Here is a 27,756-nt window from a genome sequence, read left to right as displayed (position 1 = left end):
CTCTCTGGTCATGGACAAACAGGGAAAAGGAGAGGAGGTAGTCAGGGAGTCCCAGAGCGGGCACTGATCTCAGTTCACGTTTTATGGTCTCAAAGTTTGTGAGGCACTCTTTATTCCATCTAAGGTGTTCTGGTTCATCTTTATTTGTCATTTGTACCAGCGGTTTTGTTAGTTCACCATACATAGCGCTGGCTTTTACTTTTATACTGAAGTTGGGGTTTTATCCCCACTTTTCCAGGAAACACAATAAATAACCCACAGTAGACTCAATGTGGACAACTCCGAGGATTAGTACTGTGACACACCGCCGTTTGTCTGGCCTTGACTTACTAGGCTGGTACAGCTGTTGACCTTCCTGGCTACTAAGCTAACAGTGCGGCCAGCGATCTCAAATCCCCCCTAGGTCATTAAATCATCCAGGAAGCCCACAGCAGCCCCCTGCCTCTTACAATCTAAACTCAAGAGTTCCCTACTGGACACTTGCACAGTGCAGTGCCAGATTGGGACTCAGGAACAACAGAAAGGAAAGGAATCAGATGCCCTTGCGTTCTCTGGCTCATAGGTCATCTCTAACAAAGATCGCCATGGCAGAGGTGCATCTGCCCCTGAGCGTTATAGTTTTGGAATTATAGTTTGGTTCAGAAGTAAGTGCACGACCTTTTCTGGACGCCCTCTGAGAGACTAGGTCAGCAAATAGAATTAAAGGGGAAGAGACACACAAGACCCTCCTCTGGGCAACTCCGATGGATTCAGGTCTGTGATGAAAATTAGGTGATGGAAAAGGGAGGGAGAAAGTTTAGATTTTGAAGGAAAGGAAGAGTTAAAGAATTTTGGTTGCTGTGGTTTAGAGAATGCACCCCACTGCCTGTGTTTCCTACTTATACTCACTTCACAAGCGCACTGTCCCTCTTCCCTCAGAGAGCTTCCGATTTTGAAGACAGGAATGCCGAGGAGAGAAAAACCAGAAAGAAACCCCTCCAAAAAACAGCTGGCTAGATCACCATTGCTTTTTCCTGGTTGGTCCCACTGAGGATCCCAGTTAGAGCCGGGATTCAAGGTCTGCTGGGGAAATAAGCCCCCCTTGCAAGAGGCTGTGTGCGCTTGGGCTCTTAGTCCTCGACACCCCAAAATCCCGGTAAAACCGATTCTCCTGGCTGGCTTGCCAAAAATGAAATAAATATTATTGCTTCCCCAAGGGGATCCTAGCCTCGTGAGGACCGGACCCTCGGAAGGAGCACAGTTGTGGAGGCTCCGTACCAGTTGGGAAATGAAAGAGACCACACCAGGATTGGTGTAAAAGCAAAGTCTGATCTTTATTTTCAAAGAACAGAAGACTGTTGCAACAGGGTTCCCGCTCACATAACAGAAGGACGGAGTGAGAACCCTGAACAAAGAAACTGCCTTTACTTAAATACCTTTTCATTTCCATACAGATCAATGATACAGAAAATGACATAAATGGCGCAAAAAGAGGATTAACATAAGGTAAGTGGGATGTTGTAAGATCTTGGGTGGTGTTAATGGAGATGTTGTCCACTTTGAGGTTGGGAACAAAAGGTGTTGGAGTGGTTTTTCCTCTTCAGCGGATCTTGACTAAGAGTTCTGTTTTTGCTTCATTTTCAAGAAGGAAATCCAGAGTTTTGGGGTGATCCGTCGCACGCACTAACTACTGCTGCCTCTCCCGCCGCCTATGCAGATTAAATGGCTGGATATTTGGGAAACAGTTATCAGTGTTGGTGTGAAGTCCTGTTTCTGCATGATTATCAGTGTTGGTGTGAAGTCCTGTTTCTGCATGATTATCAGTGCTGGTGTGAAGTTCCGCTCTGCATACTTTTATTAATTAAACTGATTTTATGTTGCATTTTGTGTGTATTCACGATGTCATTTGTAGACCCAGTAGGTGGCGCTGTGGTCCTTGAAGGTATTTTGACAGTTTGTGAACAGCAGAAAATTGACAGATCAAGTATACTGCAATGGAAAGTCAGACAAAATATAAAATATTTTGGCTACATTCTCCCAGTTACATTTTGCCATTCTAGTTACATCTGGTGTAAGAAAACACTTTTTTAGAAAGAAACAAAAAGGTGATACGTTTTATAAGTCAACAGTTGCATTCCTCAGCTACATTCTTTAGTGGCATTACAGCGATACATCTATACAGATGTGCAAGATACAAGTAAAAAGATACATTATTTTGTTAACATAGAAATACGTAACACTGAGAGGTTCATTTATTAACTCCCCTCTCTGATCATGGCTGATCAATGACACATTGGAAGACTCAGGAGAGGCCCAATGGAAGTCCTTCTTCCCACAGCACACAGTTAACCTGTGGCGGTGATGGCCACCAACTAGGATGGCTTTCAAAGAGGATCTGTCAAATTCACGGAGGGTTAACATTGGCATAAGACTGCCAACGGCTACTAGCCACAATGACAACCGGTGCTGGAAGCCACGTGTGAAGCCAGGGCTCTTGCGCCTGGGTCCTGCTTTGTGGGCTCTCCACAAGCATGACTGGAAGGTCTCTGTGGGGACAGGATGGGGGACTAGATGGGATACAGGCTCTTTTTGTGTATTTGTGAATGTCACACTTTGGAAAAACACACACACAATAGAAAAACCAAAGCCTCATATATGGTTTTGACTGCGTGTTTATTTCAATTATATATTCTGGTACTTTTCCTCCTCTGAAAACAAAATGCATTCCCTTCCTTCTATTATCCTATTGTTAAAAGAAAGAGTCCAACAACAAAAACCCTCGCCTCACATTTCCTCCCTCAGCCCGCCATTAACGGTCCCACGCGCTTTTTGAAACCTAGGAGCGCCCTCCCGTTCGGCGCCGACTTCCACGATTTGAGGGGGCAGCTTTCTCTCCCTAACATTTCATTGGGCGGCGCTGCCGTCACTCTTTATAGAGTATATTATGAAAAGGCGGGATTGGCGGAGGAGGCGTCGGCGTCGCTAAGCAGCCGTTCCGCGCTCGCGACACGCGCGCGCGCGCGCGCCCCCGCTTGGTCAGCCTCTCTTGACCCGCCATGTTCTTCTCGCTTTGTTGCGCGAGATCGCGCTCCATCCGCCCACCCGCCCCGCTGCCGTTGGCCGGCGCGTAAGGGAGCTCAGCCTCTCGGCGTTCGGAGGAGCTCTCGCGAGAGGGCGCGCGAGGTTAGCCCCGTACTCGCGAGCGCGAGCTCTGCCTCCGCGCAGGCGCAGTCGCGAGGCCTTTTAAACCCCTCTCCCCTGCTGCTGCCGCCGCCCCCTACCCCCCCCTCCGCCGCACGCACTAACTACTGCTGCCTCTCCCGCCGCCGCCTACTTGGGGCCCCGCCGCGTCACGTGACGGCGCCAGGTTTTTAATGTTTACATTCGAAGCGGGCGGCCCGCGGCGGCGCCCCTCCCCCGCTCCCCGCCTCATTCTCCTCAGTCGCCTCAGCAGCAGCTCCGGCTTCAGTCTCCTCAGAGGCGTTCTCCCCTCAGCGACCGTTTCGCTTTCATTTCCGGGCAGCGGCGGCTGCGGCGGCGACTCTCGGCAGCCCCAGCCCCCAGCACCACGACAACGGCGGCGGCGGCGGCGACGGTGGTGGTGGCGAGCCGCGTCGAGCAGGAGGCGAAGGAGGAGCAGCAGCAGCAGCCGCTCGCCGGCCTAAGCCGCCGCCGCCTCTTGCTCCACGCGCCCGCCAGGGACACGGAGCCCGGAGGCCACAAGAAAGGAGGAGCGGGCGGCCGCGGCGCCGCCGGCTGCCTCAGCCGAGGAGGGCCTTCCAGCGCCGCCAGCCCAGCCTCCTGCCCGGCAGCAGACATGGAGGAGCTGGTGGTGGAGGTGCGCGGCTCCAACGGGGCCTTCTACAAGGTAACGGGCGGCGGAGGGACGGCCTGGCGGGGAAGCAGAGGCTTTATGGGGTGGGGGGCAGGCGCCCGACTCGCGAAAGGGGCTCCGGGGTTGCAGGTAGGGACCTCCGGCGACCTCGCCACCTGCGCCCTCGCCCCACGGTCGCCCTTTGGCGACGGGCAACAGCCCCCTGTGGCTGAAGGGCCGCGGGTTTTTTTTGGGGGGGGGGAGCCCTGGCCCCTCTCAGTTTGGCGGCGGGGGTACGAGTTGGTTACGGTGAGTTGGGCGGGTCCACCTTGCGCGTTCCTCTTCCCTCAGGTCTTGGGCTTACTGGTGTCCTGTTGCCTTTTGGGGGGGGGGGGAGTTAATGGTTTGCTTTGTGTCTGTGTTTTAATTATTATTATTACGCGTTTTGTGTTTCCATCTTGCATTACTATTTCTTAAGTTTGTACGCCGCCTTTTTGCGCTGCGAGCCGCCCCGCGGTCTGCAAAGGGAAGGTGGGCGTACGAATTTAAAGCGTGATTTAAAAAAAGTGCATCGGACCCAGCCGCTCCTTCTCCCGCAGCTCGGTCCTGCCGCGAGCCGGGCAGAGGCGCCCCAAATGGGAAGCGCCAAAGACCCCGAGCAAGAGAAGGGGGCTCCCTCCTTGGGGCTTCCAGCAACCGGAATCTTTTACTGCCCCGCAGGCGGCGGGGAGGGTGTGTGCGCGCACTTTGTCCGTGGTTTTTGTCGTCGTCAATTGTACTTTTTAGTTGCTTTATTCAGCGCACGGCAACCCAAAACTGCAGACAGACAGACGACACACCCACCTGCCTGACATAGGTAGGATAACTAATATGGAAAAAAGAAATGCATGAAAAACATCCCACCTGCTTCCAAATGGCTAATATTGCTGGTATATGCAGTTCATTTTGGGTGTGTGTATATTATATGCGTATTCTCATGGGGTCGTTTTGGTAAAGAGTAGGTGTCTGAGTTGGGCAGTAGTTAACCCAGCTGAGTTGGGGATACCTAGTTTTGATGAAGGGGGTTAAGAAGTTGAGAGGGTAGGAGGCTAGTGATGCCTTGGTTTCTTTCCCTGGATGATTGAGGCATGCATCCCAGAAGCCTTAAAGGTGTATTTGGGGACCTGGTTAAATATAGAAACGAGTGGGGGAAAGTGTAGGTTTTGAGGAAGAGTTGCAGGAGACATTGAACTTGGATGAGGGGATTCTAGTAGGTGAAGTTGAAAGAGTGTGACCGTACATGGTGAGATGCCCAGTCTTTGTTGCTCCAAGTGCACCCAAAATTTGTAAAAGTTCTTTAAAATTGAATCCTCATGAGCGCCTTTTTGCATAGTGTTAACTAACACTATTACTTGCTTCAGGTAGGTAACCGTGTTGGTCTGACACAGTTGAAATTTATAAAAAAATTGTCCAGTAGCACCTTAGAAACCAACTAAGTTTGTTCTTGGTTTAAGCTTTTGTGTATATTTTGACTATTTCTTGCACCTGTGGTTCAAACTTGCATTAGTCTTAGGTTGGCTTCTGCAACAAATTACTAGTTAACTTCAAACTGTTAATACATTTGTATCAGTTGGCTGAAGGTTCTTTTTATTTTTCCTTTCACAAAATATTCTCAACCAAATTATTCAGGCATCCTCTGCCCTGTTTCAGCCCTGTTGAAATCAAAATCACGATTATTGTGATTCATCTGTTAGCATATTAGAGTATTAGACATATTCCATTTGATAGTGGAGAAATTGGCTTAATGGCAACATTCGGAACATGAAGTATCATTTATTGTGGATTTAATTCAAGTATCTGTAATTTCCAAAGGATTCAGTGGTATCAACTTCTGAACCTTAGTTTTCCTAAGAACAATACCTAGGGCATACCTAGTCCTCTAGGGCATTGCGGTTGGTACAGAAATTGAACTAAAAATCCTAACTTGAGCAGCTAGGATCTGCCTAGATTCTTAGAAGACATTTGTGCTTAAAATAGTTTATCACTGTTAACTTTCACTTTTTATATAAACACTAGAAGGTAGCTCTTAATGCTTATCACTAGTAGATATTTGGGCATTGTTTCTTCTTTCTGTTCTTTTTGCAGCAACTTTGACCAAAAGAGTTAATACTTAGCCTCTTAAATGACCACATGGTTTAAGACTATAAAACCGATCAAACGGGCCAGACCTAACCAGTAGTTCAGGTGGAATTTTCTATCTAAATGATGCAAAAGAAGCAAGAATGAACTTCGGAATTGGTTTCTGCAAAAGTTACCTACTTGTTATTTCCAAACAAGACAGTTAATTTCAATGTATCAAGATAGTTGTATCCAAACAAGACCATTGATAGTTATTAGTGGGGGTTTCTGATACTATTTCTTTCATTTCGTTGAAATAGGTGTGTTTTTACTTTCTAAATGTACAGGTTTATTAACGCCGCTCTTCACCTGCAATATGTACACTTAAATTAATTTGAATCCAGCTACAATCAGCAAGTTACTTAAGTAGAACTAAATAAAAGCCTCTGCCTATAATACTATGGAAGCATGCAGTGGTTCTTAAAAGTTTTCTATTTCAGGACCGCTGTGGAGGGTTGCTTTTTCTGAATCGGAGGACTTGTGAAAAGATTCCAGATTAAAATTCAGAAGTTACATTTGTCCCCTCTGAGCCTAATCTTGCAATGCTAGTGCTCAAATGGTGACAACTACTTATTCACTGTGTGTGTGATACCATACTTTCTAAACATTTGATGTAAAGATGTTCTGGGGTGACTGGATAGTAATTCTGCAACTTTAAATACTAACTTTAAACAAACTTTTTGCTGTAACATATTAGTAATAACATTATGCATGCCGTACATATATTTTGGTACCCTTTTGCATTTGTCATTTTTCTCTTCCATGCATGTAACGTGCATAAATTCTTAGCATAGCCAACCAACTGCTATATTGTGCCAGTTTGCTGCATTTAGAATAAGGGTTCAGAGTTTCCATATTATACCATTAAGAATAATTTGTATTTAAATGGTATCTTAATAGTAATACCTGTAAATTCTCACTTCTCTTTTGCAGGCTTTTGTGAAGGATGTGCATGAAGATTCAATAACGGTTGCATTTGAAAATAAGTACGTATGGTCCTGGTACTGACTTGAATAGTTTTAGGAGATGCACTTATGAATTTTATATAATCTAGAAATGTAGTGGCATTGAGGTAGTGGATAAACTTAAATAAGTTAATATTTTGATATTTATCTTGCAGCCTTGCAACCAGTGTTCGAAACTCCCATTGTTCTAGGTGCATTGTTCGACAGGGAATTTCATTAGCATGAGCAGTTTCTGAGCTCTGGGCCAAATATTTCCGATTAAAACTGCAGAGTGGAAGGAAAGGAGGACCTTTTTCTGCCTCCTCACTTCCAGCTACTCTCTGAAGACTGGAGAAGAAACCTTCTTAAGTATATTAGGAGTGGGCGGGCAGAGGAAGGACTAGACCATGTGAAAAATGAACATAATATTTCAGCTGCAATTCATTCATTTCCAGCTTTGTATTCTTGTTATTAAAAAGCACTCCTAGACATTCTATTCTTGCACCCATAACCTAGGTTTAAGGTGCCATTTAGCTCCTAGCTTTTATATCTCAGTTTCTAACACTGCTTGCAACTACCGGTACTTCCAGAAGCAGTTGCCTGCCATTGCTGGCATTTTCTTTGGAACTCGAAGGCACTTGGTCAAATGTTGGGGGCAAATGCATGCTATTATTTCTCACAAGTATATCCCCACCATTAAACACCTGGGGAAAAATGAGTTGCTGTACACTTAAATAACTCCTCCCCTTTATACCCATAGCTGAAGAGTTCTGTGCATAGAGATGACTATGTAGGTTGGCACTGGGATATTTTTTCCATGTGGGGGAGACGTTTCCCTAATGCTGTAGAATAGTTTATAACCTGAAGATTTGTTGAGAAGTTTTATATAGGGAGATGAATTAAAACAAACAGCATGTCTGATAAAGATGAATCCATTTCAGTATTTAACATTATTGAACACTAAAATTTGTTTTCTTGAATGATTAACACACTAATCCAGTTGTCTTTGGTGAACGAATTACGTGTATAAATATTATTGTTTGCACTGCTTAGATAGTTTTATGATTAAGTAGTCTTAATCTTAAGAAAATAATATCAATTGCAGGTTCAGTTACTCCTTTGAAAGCTACCTTCAAATGCTAACCTTCTGCATTTCTTTCTTGCTCCAAGATACGAAGTTGCATACCTGAACTCAGGAAGCCATAGTTTATGGTTTTTCATGAACATTACTTTCTTGGCTGATTGTCTCTTCCCTGCCAGGCTATGTAGGAAACAAGTCACAATCCATGGTTCAGACCTTAATGTTAAGCCAGGGATTGTGTTTTCCTTTCTCCATGCACTTGCATGTAGGGGACAAATATACCAGAAAGAATCAGTCAGGGTAAACCGTTAATTCTGGTTTACTGTGACTTACAAATGAGACCTGTGAAAATGTTCTGTCTTGACCTCTTGTATGACAAAGTGATAAACCCTAACCCAAGTGTGCTTTATTGAAATCAGTGAAATGTTCATGTGATGCATTTCACTCATGGCACTCATCTTTTGCTGCCAACTCACATTACTTTTGGTGATATGCTGCAATGCTTCTCTGCAATATCTCTTAAAATGAGAGGTTAACTGTTTAACAGTCTAACACTTCGTTTTGTGTAACAATGCAAACCTGAAAGTCTTATGAGCACCTAAATCAGGACTTTTTTTTGGCTAAGGGTTAAGTTACTGTGATTAATAATGGAAAATATAAATATTATGAAACCTGTCTTTTTTCCCCTTTTGATGTCTTTTGTTAGGGTTTGTGATTTTGTGTTGACTTAAAATAGTGCTTCAACTGTCAATATACTGTTCTAAGATTGATTCCTCCTCCTTTGGAGTTAGTTCAAGAAGCTGTTGTGCTATGACTATTACTCCTATGCAATGAAAGTGAGGATTGGAGAGAGCATTTATACAGTTTGGGGCATTTTAAATTGGAGGTGCACAACTCAAATTAATAATAATAATTGAGTTGTGCACCTCCAATATACACATTTGTGCACGAGCCTTCAAAACATTCTATAACATTAGGCATAATGCAAATAGAAAAGCATGTGTCTAGAAGTTCTTCCTCTGCCTCTGTTTCAAAGGTTTTTTTCAGCTCTTATCAGAGACTGATGAGAAATAAACTTCCTGATATCTTTGCCTGCCAATCTGCACCATGTAGGATCCTTCTTTAAACTTTTTTCAGACATGTTTTTTGTTCCACCACTGTAACGACTTTTCAACAACCTTATTACAGTACTTCACTTTTTTTCTCAGCAATCCGTAGCATGATATTTTCACTAAACTCAAAATTTAGATGAAGGAGAAGCTGTGCAGTCAGAATGATGCAACCATTATTCTATTTTTGATATTACTGAGTGCATTAAACAAAGATTAGAAAATTAGTGTTTTACATTCTTGGTGGGGGACTACAAGCTGTCAGGAAATAAGTTACAGTTAGTCCATAGGCCTTCCATTGTGCTGGTTTGCCTTAAACTTTGTCAAATAAATCAAAAGAAATTTATCTGGGGCAATGAGTAACACAGCTTTTGGTTACACTTTTAAAAGGCTATTTTTTAATATTTCAGAATTACAAAGATAAAAATCCATCTCTTTCCCTCATTTAACACTCTTTCCAAGTTAGTTAGCTTATATATTCAGTTCATTGCAGACTCCTAATAATTTTGAATTTGTTCAGATTATTCCAGCTCACAGGGTTAGGGTCCAGGTAAGTAATCACTGGCCACTGTTCTTTATTGATGTTGTGTACTTTCTGCTTCGCCTGCTTCAGTTACTATTTAATAGCCTTTGCTTTTATTTTGTATTTCAGTTGGCAGCCAGAGAGACAGATTCCTTTCCATGATGTCAGGTTTCCTCCACCTGTGGGTTACAATAAAGATATAAATGAGAGTGATGAAGTTGAGGTAATAACTGTTTTAATTGAAGTTTTTAGGTCAGGGGAAAACATAGATAAAGTTGTAGGTTTTTTAGAGGAAGATAATTGCAGTCTGTGTCAAAACTTCTTTAGGCTACTTTTTCAAGCAGTGTGCATCAGAAGCAATTCACACCCATTAAAAATCCCATTTGAAAGAAACAATCACACAAAAGATCTAAACCAAAACAAATCGTACAGGCATAAGAAATCCAGGAAAACAGTAGATGTCAGTGTGTGGACATAAAGGTACAGGTGTGCATGCAGTCAAAATAGAACATTTTTCTGTTTACACTTAGATTTTCACATTGAGAATCTTACATTATTACTAGTTGAAAGCTGATGGTGTATGCAGGATGAGTAATATTACATTCAGACTCCAGAAGTGTCGAGGAGATCATTTTTAGCAAAAAATGCAATTCTGCTAGCCAGGTCTTCAAAAGAACCCCAAAGCGCCATACTTTCATCATTCTGGGTTTAATTTTTAAATCGCTTTTTTTTAGAAAGATAGCTTGCCAGTTTGAGGTAATCTAGAAATAAGACTGTAAGTAGAAAAAGAAATACTAACAGAATAAATCTGATTATTTTCCACAACTTCACTAATTCAATGGAAACAGGACTATAAACCATCTTTTCTATACCCATCAGAGATAATTTACTGTTGCATGTCTCTCCTTAATTGTAGCCTCAATCCTACATGCATCGAGAGCTTCTCATAGAGATCTGTCTTAACCCATCCTGATGCCAGGCTGCTGCTGATTTGCACTTCAGCACAAACCTTATGTTGGGCAATTAGTTAATGTCCAACAGAGATTCTTTTGCATCTCAACTTGGAACATCCAGCAACCTGTTACTCAGTCTCTAGCCCTTGGCTCTAATCGTCGAGCAGTTTGCATGCATAGGATTTGAAACAATGCTGTGGGTTTTCCAGAAAATTTTGAGAATTGAAAACTTTTCATTGACCCCAATTGATATAGTTCTAACATAGCGTGCTTATTTGCCTGGTTTTTTATTAAACTAAAAGCATGCACTGTTTTACTTGATCTACAAATATTTCAGACCTTTTCCAATAACCCAAAATCATTTGAACTGCAGTGTTTGTTTAAAAGCTTTACTTGGAAATTCCTAACTGCACAATCCTCTACATGTCTCCTTAGGAGTTAGTCCAGCTGAGTAACAACAGGCTTACTTCTGGGTACTTGGTTACAGACTTTCAGCAATTACATATTTCCCCCATATGTTTAATGAATTTGCTGAGGGTAAGATTGTGCCCACTGGTACTGTCCCACAGTTTAACTGTGAAACTGCCCAAACTGACTCTTAATGCATTCACTTTGTTTTTTTGAAACACTGTATTTTTTAGAAATAGAAAACTTGCTATTGAAAGAGAGTAGAAAATATCCATTACAGATTCTTTCCCCACCACACTCGCCTTGAAAAAACTAGCTTCCAGATCACGCCCAGATGAGGTGCAGGATGGCTTTGAATATGGCTAGACCATGTACAGTTAATACATCAGAATGGTTATGGTGCTGCAACTCAGTGGTACGTTAGGGGGATATGAATAATAATCTCTTTTCAACTCCTAATTTCCAGTATAGTGGGGAGCATTATTAGTGGTGTACTGTTTTTCCATTAGATCATAGAATTGTAGAGTTGGAAGGGTCCAAGAGGGTCATCTAGTTCAACCACTGCAATGCAGGAATCATTTGCTCAATGTGAGACTTGAACCCATGACCCTGAGATTAGGAGTCATATTCTGCGACTGTGTCTACTGCATAATATGATATTCTACACTATGATTTTGTTTAGGTTTATTCCAGGGCTAATGAAAAGGAACCATGTTGCTGGTGGCTGGCTAAAGTGAGAATGATAAAGGGTGAGGTAGGAATATATATATTTTAATATTCTGGCATTGACATGTTAATTGTAGATTTTGGATTTCAAGTTCTTGTGGGTCTCTTTTCAAGTACTTCCAATTTATTGGAAATTTCCTCCTAGAACCCTAGTTTAAATATGTGTCAAAGGGATGCAGACGGCGCTGTGGTCTAAACCACCAAGCCTCTTGGACTTGCCGATCATAAGGTTGGCAATTCAAATCTGTGTGACAGAGTGAGCTCCCATTGCTTTTTCCCAGCTCCTGCCAACCTTGCAGTTTGAAAGCATACCATTGTGAGTAGATAAATGGGTACCACTGCGGCAGGAAGGTAAATGGTGTTTCTGTGCACTCTGGCACTCATCACAGTGTTGCATTGCCCAGAAGCAGTTTAGTCATGCTGGCCACATGACCCAGGAAAGCTGTCTGTGGAAAAACGCAGACTCTCAGCCTGAAAGTGGAGATGAGTGCTGTACCCTGTAGTCAAATTTGACTGGACTTAACCGTCCAGGGGTCCTTTACCTTTTACCTTAAATATATGTTAAAGCAAAAAAATGTAGTTTCTCCCAGAAGTAAGTGAGACCCCTTCAAAGTACAGTTGTAGCACACATCACTTCTCAGTTAAACATTCTCTTAGACAATTTTGTTCTTTTGAATTAGTTTTATGTAATAGAATATGCAGCCTGTGATGCTACCTACAATGAAATTGTCACAATTGAGCGCCTACGATCTGTGAATCCCAACAAACCTGCAACAAAGGATACGTTTCATAAAATCAGACTTGATGTACCAGAAGATTTAAGGCAAATGTGAGTATAAAGATCTTTTATAAAGAGTTTTAATCCATTTTTTAAAGTTTGTAATACCATCTCATTATAGTTTTTGTTCTACTCCAGTAACAACAAATGCATGCCTTTTACAAAGATGTTTACAAATGCATTGCAGTTTAGATAGTTCTGAAAGCCCTGAAAGGCATTGTGTACAGCAACATAACATTTAATTAAAATATTGTATTTATTGCAATGTATTCATGAATATGAACGATTAGGATGCCAAATCTCACCTGTCACTATTTAATTGCCTGTACAAGTATGGGGCAGATAACCTAACTAGTTGAAACCAAATGAAAATACGTAAGTATAAATTTAACTACCGCTGGAGGCTTGTGAATTATTTCACTTTTAGTCACTTAAATATCATACATGACTCAGGTCTTTTTGCTAGACTGTGGCATTTCATTGTTACTTGTGATAAGGGCAGGTCAGCTGAGAAACACAGTGGAGCTCTTGGGCAGCTCTTCTCTTACCTCACACTATGGTGCAGAGCATACTAGGTTATACTGTTCTTCATGCAATCCTGTGATTGCTTTACGATAAGATGGTTCCATTAAATGAACATTATGAATTTTTTAAGTACTTTGTGTTTTAGGTGTGCTAAGGAATCCGCACACAAGGACTTCAAGAAGGCAGTTGGGGCATTCTCAGTCACATATGATTCTGAAGCCCATCAGCTTATAATTTTGGTATGTGTTTCTGCTTTTGATGTATTCAAACTGTTTTACATTGAATGTGATACTGATCAAAGATCTCTTTTCCTCCTGTCCCCAAATTCTTTAGTCTATTGATGAGGTAACAACAAAACGTGCAAATATGCTCATTGATATGCACTTTCGAAGTCTGCGCACCAAGTTATCATTGATTATGAGAAACGAAGAAGCAAGCAAACAATTAGAGGTACTGTATCTGTTTTTATTTTATTTTATTTATTTTATTTTTATCTCTAACCAAGAATGCATCTTTCCACAGAGATCAAGGATGCAGGTGGCGCTGTGGGTTAAACCACAGAGCCTAGGACTTGCCGATCAGAAGGTCGGCGGTTCGAATCCCCGCGACGGGGTGAGCTCCCGTTGCTCGGTCCCTGCGCCTGACAACCTAGCAGTTCAAAAGCACATCAAAGTGCAAGTAGATAAATAGGTACCACTCCAGCGGGAAGGTAAACAGCATTTCTGTGCGCTGCTCTGGTTTGCCAGAAGTGGCTTAGTCATGCTGGCCACATGACCTGGAAGCTGTACGCCAGCTCCCTTGGCCAATAAAGCGAGATGAGCGCCGCAACCCCAGAATCAGTCACGACTGGACCTAATGGTCAGGGGTCCCTTTACCTAAGGTTTCATTTCTCACCAAGAATGTATCTTTCCACAGAGTTCAAGGCAGCTTGCTTCACGATTTCATGAACAATTCATTGTACGTGAAGATCTAATGGGTCTGGCCATTGGCACTCATGGTGCTAATATTCAACAAGCCAGGAAAGTACCAGGTGTGACAGCTATAGATCTTGATGAAGACACTTGTACATTCCATATTTATGGGGAGGTGAGTTGCATCTGTTTCTCTCTTTCTCTTTCTCTCTCACTCTCACTTACACACAAACACAGCTCTGATTCTAAGACACTGCAACCCTTTAACATCCATTTTATTTGTATTTCCTATAGGATCAAGATGCAGTAAAGAGGGCAAGAAGTTACCTTGAATTTGCTGAAGATGTCATCCAAGTCCCCAGAAACTTAGTAGGTATGTTGATTTGAACTATGATTTTGAAGCTGTTCGGAACCTAAGGCCCAAAGCAGGGAGTAGTTGAGTGCTGGGATACCAAAGAAGGATATCAAAAATGCCATAATGTTTTCAAAAATGGCAAAGTTCTAGTGCTTTATTAAAGAAAAGTGCATGCTTATGAGCTTGTCAGGTTTCCTAGACTTTACAGAAACCGCAGCAAGGAGATGGCGTGTTCATTCCCAAGCAAACATTCACACCCTTTAGATACAAAGCAACATACACCACTTTGGCCTGATTTCCCATCACTGCACCTGACCGAATGAGGGCATAGGTGGCAAATACCCAAATCTCACAGATAGCTTCCCATTTCCGTTCCCAGAGCCCAGCAGCCAAACCCCACAGATAAGGATAACATCAAAGCTAGCCAATTAGTCGATATCAAAGCAAGTGAATGTGAACCTATATGAGCTCATGATTACATCAACTACCAATTAATTGTGGCATTTTCAGAAAAAGAAAAAGTTCATGAAAAGTTCACTGTTGGTTCAAAAGCTAAGTCTGTGCTCTTTTCCTTGGAAAGATCAGAAGACTATTTGAAACATGGCTATGCTATTCTTTAAGCTTCAGTTGTGATACATGTGTTGTGGTTTAACATCCTAACACTACACACCATAAAAAGTACACACATAGCTTCTCAAAACCATGCATTAGACAGCTTTGAGTTAACAGATTCTTTTCTGTATTAACACTGAGGGCATTTACCTGGCTTTTGGAATAGGCATTTTAAGTAATAGAACAAGTGATATATTTTATCTATTAATGGTGTCTCTTACTGGATCCAGGGTCTAGCAATTGATCACATGCACTAGAGCCAGGAGATGCTATCCTGCATATTACAAATATCTAGGAAGCCCATATGGATAACTCTTTGCTCCTCTTTTGTGCCTTTCCACTATCTGAGCATTTCAGTTCTCAAATTATGAATACTTGACTTGCTAACTAAACAGCATAATATTTACTTTTCCTTATTGAGAGACATTATTTTGTCCACTGAATCAGCACTTGCTTACTTAACATTCTGCACCCCAAAAGCTGGAAGAACCACTTTGTTTAATTGAAATAAGTATTAACATATTTCAATTTGATTTCAGTTTCATAATTAATTAGTTTATAAGTGTTATAAGTTTATTTTGTTTATAAAAATATATCATAAAAATAACAAAGCAGTTTACAATACTGACTATATCTAATAAAACACACCCAAAAATCCAAGACCCTCTGCTAACTGTTATGGAGAGATGTAGTCTTAATTATCCTATTTTTATATTCTTAAAAGTTTAGAGTCAAACAAAAATCTGCCTATTGCGTTTAAATAGGTATAATCCTGCAGTGCATGAGGATCAAAGAACTGCAAGTTATAGGGTTGTATGAAGACTAGTTACAGTAACCAGGTAGCATACTTGCATTTTCAGGAGATAAACTGATTAAAAATGGGGATATGCGATTGAAGTTATTGTTTTTAAAATTATGGTTTTTTTAAATTTTTCATTATGCTAATCATGATCTATAACATCTGGAGCACCTGATTTGGATTAAGATGAATGTACATTACTGTTTTGTGATAATGTGTGGTTTTTTTGTTGTTGAGTTAGTCCAATTTTTTAAGCCATAGGCTAGTAGAAAAGCGTAAATACGATAATCAATGAAGATGGAGCATGTGTGTTAGCATGGTTCTCAGTCTCACAGGGAAGCTTCTATGTGCACTCAACCAAATTCACTTACAAGCCCCATGGAAGGGAGTGGTTGGTATGCAAACTTACTGTAGCAACACATGGTTGAAACTTTCAGATAGTTGCTGAAAGATCTTTTGTGCTAATATTTCTGTTTGTCTGAGCAAAACCCTAAATTCTCCATGTTGTGTATGTTTTATAATAGGAAAAGTTATAGGAAAAAATGGAAAACTCATTCAAGAGATCGTGGATAAATCAGGTGTTGTAAGAGTGAGAATTGAGGCTGAAAATGATAAAAATATTCCACAGGAAGAGGTATGTGAAGTGAAATAAAGTGGACTTGGTTTATATGCTGTTTCAAATTTAGCGAGGGTGGGGGGACAATTTCCTAAGCACTGTCCATTTCTATTATAAAACCCATGCATATAGGTTCTAAGTAAACAACCCTGCCTAATTATGTTTGATCTGTTTAAATAAACTTCTGTTTTAAGAAAATTTCATTGTACAGTGGTACCTCTGGATGCGAACGGGATCCGTTCCAGAGCCCTGTTCGCATCCTGAAGCAAATGCAACCTGTGCGTGTGCGGGTCGCAATTCGCCGCTTCCGCGCATGCACGTGACGTCATTTTGAGTGTCTGCGCATGCACAGATGGTGAAACCCGGAAGTAATGCACTCTGCTACTTCCGGGTCGCCACAGAGCGCAACCCGAAAATGCTTAACCTGAAGCTACTTCATCCCGAGGTATGACTGTACTTAAAAGTGCCATTAGTTATCCTTATTTTTAGCTTGGTGAAATAGGCCGTTATTTCCATTTTAGAGATTAAGACCTTGAATTAGGAGAGAGGGGAACTTTCCCCATGAATACACAGGTGAAATTTAAACTAGGATGCAAATCCCCGGAGTAGCTTATCTGATAACATTACCTTGATATTGTTGAAAACTGAAGGTTTTCCTTTATTATGTTTGGATAATTTGTACCAGGGTGGATTTGATTTAAATCAAATAGATTTAGATCATTTTTAATTATTTTATACAGAAAGACTCATTCTTGCTGGTATAATCTTAATATTTACAACCAGAGGAAAGTTTCATTTTTGGAATAATAAATTTTCAGAGTAGTTTTTACAGTTATATCAAAAATTACTGATTTGGTTATACTATTAGAAATACATAGGCAGATAATTATGAAATTATTGTGAGGTTTAATAAGTAAACTGTTTATATTTGGACAACTTTTCTGCTGTACTTTATTGGAAGGAGAAAAATTATCATTTCCTTAATAACAATTTAAGCAATTTATTTAACTAAAGCAATAATATTGTAGCACATGTATCCATGTTTGTTAACTGGTGTGGTTAAATGTTTTTGTTTAAAAAACAACAACTTAGTTTTAGTACACATGAAAAACTTAAAACAAATCCTCATTTCCTGATGCATAGCCTTTGGACTATAACGTAACTTAAATAGAAAACTATACTTAGAATGCTTCTGGAGTAAAAATCTTTCTATTTTTAAAAATCTGATTTAAATCAAAGAAATCCTATTTAAATACAAAAAATACGATTTTTTTTTTAAAAAAATTAAAAATCATTTATTTTTATCCACCCTGTCCTGCACATTAATAACAAACCATTTTCCATGTATAAATTCTAGTAAAATGTCACCATGCACATACAAGTCAGTTTCAGCAGACTTGTGTGAATCTCAAGTTTTTCAAAGGTATAATGAGGATTGCTCAATGGACATAAAAAATTAGTTGACTGATGGGGGGGAGGTATGAAATGGAGAATTGTGAAAGAGACTGGCTTAGAACCCAGGCATCTTAAAGGGTCATAATACAGACTTCCTTTTTTTAGGTTCTGAAAGAGCAACAGATTCATGTATGGGAACATCGAGAGTTGTATTTCCATTTCAGAATTTAAGTATATCTCACAGCTTAGGATTTGGCGATGGTCTTTATATCCTGCTGTATCTTATGGGCTCAGAACTTTAATAGATTGAGTCCAAAGTTTGGTGGTGGTATTTAGCCAATAAAATTGTATTGTAATTTTTTGTACAGTTTTGTACAATTGTACAGTTTTGTACAATTGTAATTTTTTTTATTGTACAGTTAGTTCCAATAGCATACTTGTCACTTGCCTTTGGTTTTTTATCAAACACATGTATTAATAAATATTTAAAACACAAATCTGTTGCATTGGCCCGTTGCATAATTTCTTTGGAACTATAAAGTGCTTGTATGGTGACCATGTCTCACAAAGCAGAAAGTAACTACTGCAGAGAGATACTTGCACACTTAAGGTTCTACCAGTGTAAACTGTAAATTAGGCATATACCTATTTGCAGTTTTCAAATGCTTGTTTAAAAGGTGGGTTGCAGTGTTTATATCCTGTCAAGTTTTGAGTTGAAGGTTCTGTGTTAACTCCTATGTATTTAATGACATCACTAATACTTGCATTCCTTACACTGCAGGCGTTAGTTGTGTCATCAACTGTGGCAGGGAGAAAGCAAAAACCTGAACTCAAAACTTGGCAGGTAAGTAACATTGAACCTCCCCTCCCCTTGTTTTTTTCTCTTCTTTTGCAGGTTGATTTAACACTTAACGTAACTGATAACTGAAGGACCATAATTTAACAGATAAATGTACATTTAACATGTAACAATGGAAGGGGAAGGCATGGTTGCTGGGGAGAGGATACTGTTGGAGAGGTGGGGGACCCAGATTTCTACTGGCAATCTGCTCCCAATCTCTTGCCCATTCTCTATTTTTAACACTCAATTGGCAGCCACCCAGAGTGGCTGGGGAAACTCAGCAAGATGGGCGGGGTAGAAATAATAAATTATTATTATTATTATTATTATTATTATTATTATTATTATTTATTATTATTATTATGTTCATGCCTATACACCTGGAGGCATAGGGGAATTAGAGGTGTCATTGAACTGTCTTTTTCCTCTTGGGAAGGCTGCAAATCCTTCTGGACTTTGCTCCCTAACTTTACAAAATGTAATGTGTCATTTAAGTGGGGTAACCACTCCCCTAGGACTATTGTGCCCTCTGATCTGCTGGTCCTGTTGATGAACACCAGGCCAGTACTTAACAAAATCTCAAATCTGATTCTGGATAAGGGAACAGACCTGCCACATATTACCAGGACCTGGATGAATCAGCTGGTTAAAATCGTATCTGACCTAGCTTTGCCCACCTAGGTACTCAGTGCATCACTAATCCAAATTAGATGGTCTGAAGGGGAGTCATTGTCCACAAGGGTAATTATGTTCAACATAATAATAATATAATAATTTATTATTTATACCCCAGCCACTCTGGGGCAGCTCACATCAGAATATTAAAAACCTGATAAAACATAAAATATTAAAAACTCCACTTAACAGGGTTGCCTTCAGATGTCTTCTAAAAGTCAAATAGTTGTTTATTTCCTTGACATCTGATGGGAGGATGTTCCATATGGAGGGCACCACTACTGAGAAGGCCCTCTGCCTGGTTCCCTGTAACCTCACATCTTGCAGTGAGGGAATCGCCAGAACATGAAACCCCCTCTCCTGGGCTGTGAGAGTTGTACCTGGTGTTTGGTCAGAGAAATTGATTGGGGCTGCTATGGGTGTCCTGTCAACCTCAGAAGCCCACTGTTGAAATTCTGCAAAGCAATCTGAGGAGATAATTGCCTGCCTCCATGTGAAGCTAAGTGTTGCCATTGATAAAGTTTCTGAAGTGTTCAGCATATCATCCTGTCCATTTTTATGGAATCTGTTGTAGTTACTCATGCCTGAAGATGTACACAAGATGTATGCAGCTTGCTATATGCTCTCTGCCCATGCTCATCTCATCTGGTTTGCATCTAAGAGCTGGGAACACTGCTTTTGGATTGTTTCATTCCTGTACAGGTTCTCTCCCACCTTGTGCTGGACGACTCTGCCTGGGTCCTTTTCATCATTCCCATTGCTATTTAATACCTGTATGAAGCTGTTGGGTGCATTCATTTGGAGGTTTGGGTCAAGGTGTCACCAGTATGCTGAAGATACCCAAACAGCTACTAAATTCTTACAATGTGTAGACACTATGGATGGCAGTTACCAGGCCCAGCAATTGAGTTGTTTACCAGCTCTGGATGGAGTTTTACTCTCTCTAAAGGAGCTGGTGCATAGTTTGACTTTGCTGCTCAACCAATTGCTACCTCTAGAAACCCAGCTGGCCTCATTTTCTTGGAGCGTTTATTACCAATTTCAGTTGGTGTGTTAATTTTGACTGTTCCTGGACAGGGATACCCTTGCCATGATGGTCCACGCAATGATAAACTCATGATTAGACACTTTCAGTGCTCTGCACATGGGGCTACTCTTATGCCTGGTTCAGAAGTTGCAACTTCAGATGCGTTCATAGCACACTCAGCATTGAGATCAACATCTGCTGCCTACTTACTTGTGAGCCAAATTCAATGTTTTGTTGATTTTATCCCGGGACGAGGATATCTAGCAGACCACCTCCCATAGTACAGATCAAGCTAATTTGTAAGATCTGAGGAAACATCACTGGTCAGTTCAGGACCGGCATGTTGACACTTTAGGACAATGCAAAAGTGGGCCTTTTCAGTGATAGCACCCACTTTCTGGAATCCCCTTCCTCAAGTAATTCATGAGGAAGAGATAGTACTGACTTCCAAACAATTCTTTAAAACTTTGTTGGCTTACACTTTCCTCAACTGACTTGTTTTTTTCTTTTTCTTTTGTACACTGTTCGGCTTTAATTGAGATATGCAGGTAGCTCACAACTGCTTGCATTTAACATGTGAGATTTCAACTTTGCACTGTAGAAAGAACACAGATTAAATACACGAAAGGCAGAGTGGTTTTTTTGTGCAGTTCCCACACACAGAAAGAGCTTTTAAGCTCTCTGCCTCGCTTGTGGGTTGGAGGGTAGGCCTATTCAATGCAACAGTTCCAGAAGATAAGATTACTCCCCCAGGGGCAGTTCCAAAGTGTGGTTTTTGTGTATATATGCACCATCTCCAGAATGTAACCCTCAAGTAAGTTGTGAGTTATCTTTATTATGAATAAATATAATCTTATAGAATTGTATCCAAAGTTCTACTCAGAGAAGACCCATTGAAATTAATGGACATGACTAACCTAGGTCCATTAATTTCAGTGAATCTACTCTGAGTAGAACTTAGTTGGAAAAAACCCACAGTCTTTATGTAAATCACCTGGAGACTGATACTTTATTATTTGCTTGTAGTATTTTATGTTGCTTAACATAGATTTTAAATGTCATCTGGAAAGTTATGAGTATCGAGAGAGCTAGGAATGTTCATTCTTTTCCTAAAGAAATTGTAATTGCTATGGCTTTGCACCTGAAGATCTCTGATTCACCAATTCCTTTCTAGGGAATGGTTCCTTTTGTCTTTGTGGGAACCAAGGACAGCATTACGAATGCCACAGTTCTTTTGGATTATCACCTCAACTATTTAAAGGTAAGGAAATTAACATACTTTGTGGGGAGTGGAAAAGGTAGCTTAGAACAGCGATGTCCAACAGGTCAATTGTGATCTACTGGTAGATCCCTGTGAGGTTTTGATAGATCGTGGTCAATCTCTGGCTCCCTTTCCTTAGCGCCCCCAAACTGACTCCTGCCCCCTCGCCCCCCCATAGCTGTATGATCTCTGGAAGGGAAGATGGAGCTTTCTCTGTGCTGCTGTTTTGATCCATAGCAATCTTTTTGTGAGTGACATTACCCCTTTGTCCCTAGCCTTTCCCCCCCAAAAAGCTTTTATTTAACCCCTAATAAAAGCTCAACAACTTCAAGCTGACCCCCCCCCAAAAGGGCTTTCCTCCTCCCCCCGAAAAGCTCCACAACTTTGAGCTGAACCCCAGAAAAACGGGGGTAGATCACTGCCAGTTTTTAATTCTGAAAGTAGATAGCTGTTTCTTGAGAGTTGGCCACCCCTGGCTTAGAACAATAGTTTGTGATATTTTTCTGAGTTTCTAAGCTAATTCAAATTCTGAGGTTAAATAGCTATGTAGGAAACAAAATTCTTAACAATGCTGAGTAACTGGTTTAAATCCTGACATTATCATATGTTTCTTAAGCCAGTTGTGGAAGAAGCCAAACCTCTGACGAAGACACTTAATAAGATTGGTTAAAATGGCAGCAACTTCCTGTAACTTAGTTCTCTGTTTATAGGAAGTGGATCAACTGCGTCTAGAGAGACTGCAAATAGATGAACAGCTTCGACAGATTGGGGCCACTTCCAGACCACCACCAAACCGCACAGATAAAGAAAAAGGATACATGACTGATGATGGCCCAGGTCTTGGAAGAGGCAGCCGACCCTACAGAAACAGAGGGCATGGGAGACGTGGCCCAGGCTATGCTTCAGGTAGGTAACTTGGATTGTTCGAACTTGTACCCTCTGATTTGTTATGTGCCTTTATTTGTTATGTGGTTGAGTATGTCTAAAAATGTGAATGAGTTGCAGATATGGAAATAAATGTGACCTCTACATAATAGTTGTGACACCTACTATGTTCATTGTCAGGTTCATTTGGTTGTGTCTTAATGTCCATTCTGAAATACTATACAGACTGAACATCTATAAATTGATTGCAGTAACTTTATTAACATACGAATGTGCCTTGAGTTGAAAGTAATGTATTGAGTTCAAAGATCCTAATTTCTTATCCAGAAAGAAAAATTACCTCTTCCATTATCCATAGTTGGATAGTGAGGTTCTCATTTGTTTCTGGGTGCTGTATAAAAAATTACAAAAACACCATGAAAAGCTTTTATTTTTATTGAAATTTTGTCATTGTCATGTGAACTGTATTGGTCAGTGTCTACAAACTGTTGTGAATATAATTCAGTCTACACATTGTGCTTGTCACATGAAAGCCACTTGCAGTAGTCTTAACAAGCCGTTCTGTACGATTTCATCACACATGCAACATGTAATCAGGACTCTTATTACAGCTATGTCAAAGCAAATTTTAAACAGCAGCTCATATAATGAATTCCTCTTCATTCTTAGCACTAGTGAATTGAGCTGAGATCCCTTTTCTTAAACAGATAAGCTGCTTAAATTAATCTTGACTAGAACTTTATTTGTACATTGTCCTTGCTGAGAAATATTACAGAAACAATATGAAATTAATATTTTAGAAAGAGGCTAGTTTTAACCGGTGGGTCATTCAGTTGGTTGGATTTTTCTAAAATATTGTGAAAATAGACTGTGGTATGTCTTGGTTTTTTTAAACTTTGATAGGAGCTAATTCTGAAGCATCAAATGCTTCTGAAACAGAGTCTGATCACAGAGATGAGCTTATCGACTGGTCATTAGCCCCAGCAGAAGAAGAGCGTGACATCTACCTTCGCAGAGGAGATGGGCGAAGACGTGGTGGAGGTGCACGTGGTCAAGGAGGAAGGGGTCGGGGAGGTTTCAAAGGTGAGTAAATGATTATGATACTACATGGCAGATGAGCTATTAGAGCTCTTGATCACGTCCTGTACAGCTGGTGTATGTCTGAAATGAAGCTAGTAGATTTGCTGAACAACACTGTAGCAGTAACAAAACAAAACAAAAATCCTTTAAAACTGAATCGGGCCAAACCATATTCCATGCGAACTGAGGAATGGTAGAGGCAAAATAGCAACTGGGATTTCCAGAAAGCAAGGAGTGAGAGAATACAGAGGAGAAATACATATCAATAAATACTGTTGTCCACTCACACGAAGGCCACCAAATCTGCCCAATTAACAAGCTGGTTTGTACATACACAATATATATCCCAAAAGTTGCCCAGCTTGGGGCTTATCAAGGCAGGTTTGCTATAGGTCCCACCCTAAGCTACTGATTAGAGGTTTTTCTGTGACTCATTTCCCTAAAATGTTTTATGATTTTTATCTAAATGTGTGAACATCTAATTTTCACCAGAAATGTAAAGCATTCTTTTTTTTACATTTATATATCACTTTCCTACCAGTATACACAGTGCAGTTTACTATTTAAAAAGTACCCCGTATTTTTCCATGTATAAGACACCCCCCCCCCCATGTATAAAAACGACTCTTTTTTTTAATCAAAGCACCGGTATATTTAGTACCATATATTTAAACAGCAGCGATCAGGTTGGACAAAGTTGTTGAGCTTTTCTTCAGCAATCACAAGATTGCCCAGTCCACCACTGAGCTTGCGCTGAACACAAACCCCTGTGCATTCACCATCTGTGTATAAAACAACCCCCAATTTTTGACTAATTTTTTAAAGCAAAATACATTGTCTTATACTCAGAAAATACGATAAGATCCAAAGAACAACAATAACAGGGAAGACTTTTCTAAAATCTATTTTTGATGTGCAGGAAATGATGAACAGTTGCGAACAGATAACCGTCAACGTAATTCAAGAGATACTAAAGGGAGAACAGCAGATGGGTCACTTCAGGTAAAAAAATCATTTGTTTATTTATTTATTACCTATGCACTCATCAGCATCTGCATAAATGGAGTTGCTCTTGATATTCATGGAGTGATGCATCCATGCACACCTATCCCTGTCTGCATAAAAGTCTCCCCCCCACCCCCACCCCCTGGCAATTCTGCAACTTTACATTTGGTCATTGGAAGTTGCCTCAGTAATGGTATATTACTGCCAATGACTGAAGACGTTTGTTAGCCGAAGGGGGAGGGCTAATTTTTAACAATTCCTCCTTCATTCCCTTGTGTGCGCCTAAATCTGCCTGGGTAAAAGGAACTCTTTGAGCTGGTGTAGGAGGGGTGGGAATTACCTAAAATTGTCGTCGCCTCCCCCAATTCCACTGGTGGTTACCGTCCATCAGTGAACAGACACGATTTGGTACCACCCAAAATAATTTTACTTAGGTTTTTAATTTCCATCATTCCCAAAGGATCAAGAAGAGTAATACTTTTGAACAGTTGACTTAATAAAAGCTCTGAAATGCATTTTTAGAAATTAGAAATCCTGTTTCTAAAAATATACAAAAATAAACCACTGCTTAGCTTTGACTACTAAATGCTTACCTATAGAAGATCAGCTTCCATCTTATTTGGAAGGTAAATTTCAGGTTTTGTTGGGTTTGCCTAGGAAACCAGTCCTGCAAAATTGCTAATAGCTATGATACACACAGTCAAGTGTTGAAGAAAGTTCTGACCTTTGTACAAGCCTAAATGCCTGAACGGTATTAAAAATAAATTTGGTTCCTTTTAATGGCACCCTTCTAGAATATATTTTATTTGAAGAAGGGGGAAAACTTCTTAGAAAAAAGTGCTCTCCAACGAGTCTTGATAAATGTTCCTTTTTAAATTATCAAAGGGGTATGCTTTATATAACTCTAATTTGTTTCAGATCAGAATTGACTGCAATAATGAAAGGAGTGTCCACACTAAAACATCACAGAATACCTCCAATGAAGGTAGCCGGTTGCGCACGGGTAAAGATCGTAACCAGAAGAAAGAGAAGTCGGACAGCGGGGATGGTCAGCAACCGTTGGTGAATGGAGTACCCTAAACTGCATAGTTTGAGAAGTTATATTTCCTAAACTGTTTCAGTAAAACTTATTCCACATTAGATAAACTTATTAGGCCAAAGACAAATAGTAGGCAAGATGGCGCAGGGCATGAAATGAATATAAAAAGTTCTTTTCGCCTTTTTTAAACATCAGTATGCAGTTTTTTCAAAATAAGATGTTTTACTTGCATTAAAAATACCTTGAACTTCTGGAAAGAAATTGCTTTTAAGTACATATTGCACTTCAAACGATGAAATAATCCATTTGTTTGTTTATAAAATAATGAAACTGTGCATTGGTATTTCTGTTCAGTTGTACCATTTCAATGAATTGGTCAAAATCACTGCTAAATTTCAATTTTTAGAATAAATAGTGTTTGCAGTAATCAGATTGGGCTTCTGTTTTTAATCTTTTAGAAGTTACTCACCTTAAACATTAAAAGGTTCTGTTTTATGTCCTGTGTCAGTTCACATTTTGGTTCACTTTTTCAGTATTTTAGTGAACCTCTCAATATATGTGTAATGTAACTAAATTGTCATTTTCATTAGCAAAAAGTTGTATGATCTGTGCCTTTTTTATATCTTGGCAGGTAGGAATACTATATTTGGATGCAGAAATCAGGGAAGCTGAGTTGGAAACACTAAATGTACAATATATGTAGCAAAACTTCTCCAACAATTAGTACTTTATTAGAAGAATGCATGCTTTCCATATTTTTTTCCTTGCATAAACATCCAGTTAGGCAGTTTTAAGAATAGAAAATTTATTTTGCACTGAAATAATGGCAGATTGTGTTACTGAGATGGTGTGTTTTGTTTTTGTTTCCTTTTCAGACAGGACAAGAGAAGTTTTTTGTTTTGTTTTTGTTTTGTTTTTTTAAACCTATTTCCATTTGTGATAAACTAAAACAATTCATGGTTACTGAGGGAACAAATTGTAACTTGTTCATAAGCTAGTAGTTTGTGCCTGCTGTTGGCCAGAGGACCAATTTTAAAGAATAGCTTTCTTTTTAGTTCCCCTACATTTTTGTTTGAAATTTGGAATCTGTATCAGATAAGAAAGGAAGTTGATTTCTATATGTGAAACTTAGAAAAATTCAGGGATAGTGTAGTTCAACAGCCTTGGAAACAGAACAGTCTTACAAGGTCTCGTGTACAAGTAGATTCAAAACATGTTACTGAAGTTGGCATTAAGTTTAGTTGCCCATAATAGGGGTGGGGGATGCTTTTTATTTCTGATCATGAATGAAATTGTACTTGCAAAAAAAAAAAAAAAAGTGTAATAGGACTTCCATTTTAAGCTATTCTGTTTTTCTTAAATTACTCCAGTAGGAGTTTGGGTGATTATGTACAGAATTGTACAAACCTGGCCCTTGTATCTGCATGTTGTGCATTTTTGTTTCTCTGCTGCTTTTTCTCCGCCCATCCACCCCCTTGCATACAAGCAAGCATATAAAAATGGCAACAAACTGCACACAACTTAACAAATATTAAAAAGTCTTAAATATTGCCAAACTTTAAATGTTGATTTCTAGTTATTTATTTTGGGGGAATGTATAGTATTTGAAAAAACTGAAATTGGTACCTTGCACACATCATCTGTAAGCTGTTTGGTTTAAAATACTGTAGATAATTAACCAAGGTAGAATGACCTTGTAATGTAACTGCTCTTGGGCAATATTCTCTGTACATATTAGCTACAACAGATTGGATTTTATGTTGACATTTGTTTGGTTATAGTGCAATATATTTTGTATGCAAGCAGTTTCAATAAAGTTGGATCTTCCTCTGCTAATGGATGTTGATGCAATCTTTATAAATGATTGCTTTTCAAAAAATCAACTTAAAAAGAAGCAAGAACCTATTTTATTTCTGTGTTAAATTGGAAACATTGTTTACTCCAGATGTGTGAAAGCTGAAACATTTTCAGTTTCAAGGATTTGGCTGGTAATATGCCATTACTGGTTGAACAGTACATATTTAGCAATTATATGCACTAATTTTACACTCAAGGCTGACTTCAGTAAGGTGCTAACTAGATTTGACTTACTAAAACTGTAATAGGTTAATCACATTTTCAAATGACATTTTTGCAGTATTTTTGTGCTTTAGATGTGTATCCCTTTCCAAGTCAAAAAATCCACTGTTTATAAGTATTCGTACAATTTAAAAAATTGTAAAATCAAAATGTAAAACTCATTTTGAAAATCATGCGTG

At 39.8% G+C, this 27,756-nt stretch overlaps 1 protein-coding gene across 3 annotated transcripts; it reads left to right on the top strand.

Moving 5' to 3' along the window:
- The first annotated feature begins 3,249 nt into the window (after positions 1-3,249).
- Positions 3,250-27,334, top strand: FMR1 (fragile X messenger ribonucleoprotein 1). 3 transcript variants are annotated; one of them, XM_080990300.1, is made up of 16 exons: positions 3,250-3,847; positions 6,884-6,936; positions 9,737-9,830; positions 11,651-11,722; positions 12,375-12,523; positions 13,143-13,236; positions 13,331-13,447; positions 13,913-14,083; positions 14,203-14,281; positions 16,199-16,308; positions 18,467-18,529; positions 21,403-21,489; positions 22,200-22,395; positions 23,278-23,457; positions 24,374-24,456; positions 25,383-25,420. In XM_080990300.1, exons 1-16 carry the CDS (start codon positions 3,797-3,799, stop codon positions 25,386-25,388), a joined length of 1,605 nt encoding a protein of 534 aa, XP_080846426.1. In that variant the 5' UTR covers positions 3,250-3,796; the 3' UTR covers positions 25,389-25,420. The 3 variants fall into 3 exon arrangements, with proteins under 3 accessions (XP_080846426.1, XP_080846424.1, XP_080846425.1); XM_080990298.1 differs by having other exon boundaries at positions 3,251-3,847; positions 25,378-27,334; XM_080990299.1 differs by lacking the exon at positions 18,467-18,529 and having other exon boundaries at positions 3,251-3,847; positions 25,378-27,334.
- Positions 27,335-27,756: the final 422 nt, after the last annotated feature.

Source organism: Podarcis pityusensis, assembly GCF_964106645.2.
Source record: "Podarcis pityusensis genome assembly, chromosome: Z".
Lineage (NCBI taxonomy): Eukaryota > Metazoa > Chordata > Lepidosauria > Squamata > Lacertidae > Podarcis > Podarcis pityusensis.
This window is presented reverse-complemented; position numbering and strand designations above follow the sequence as displayed.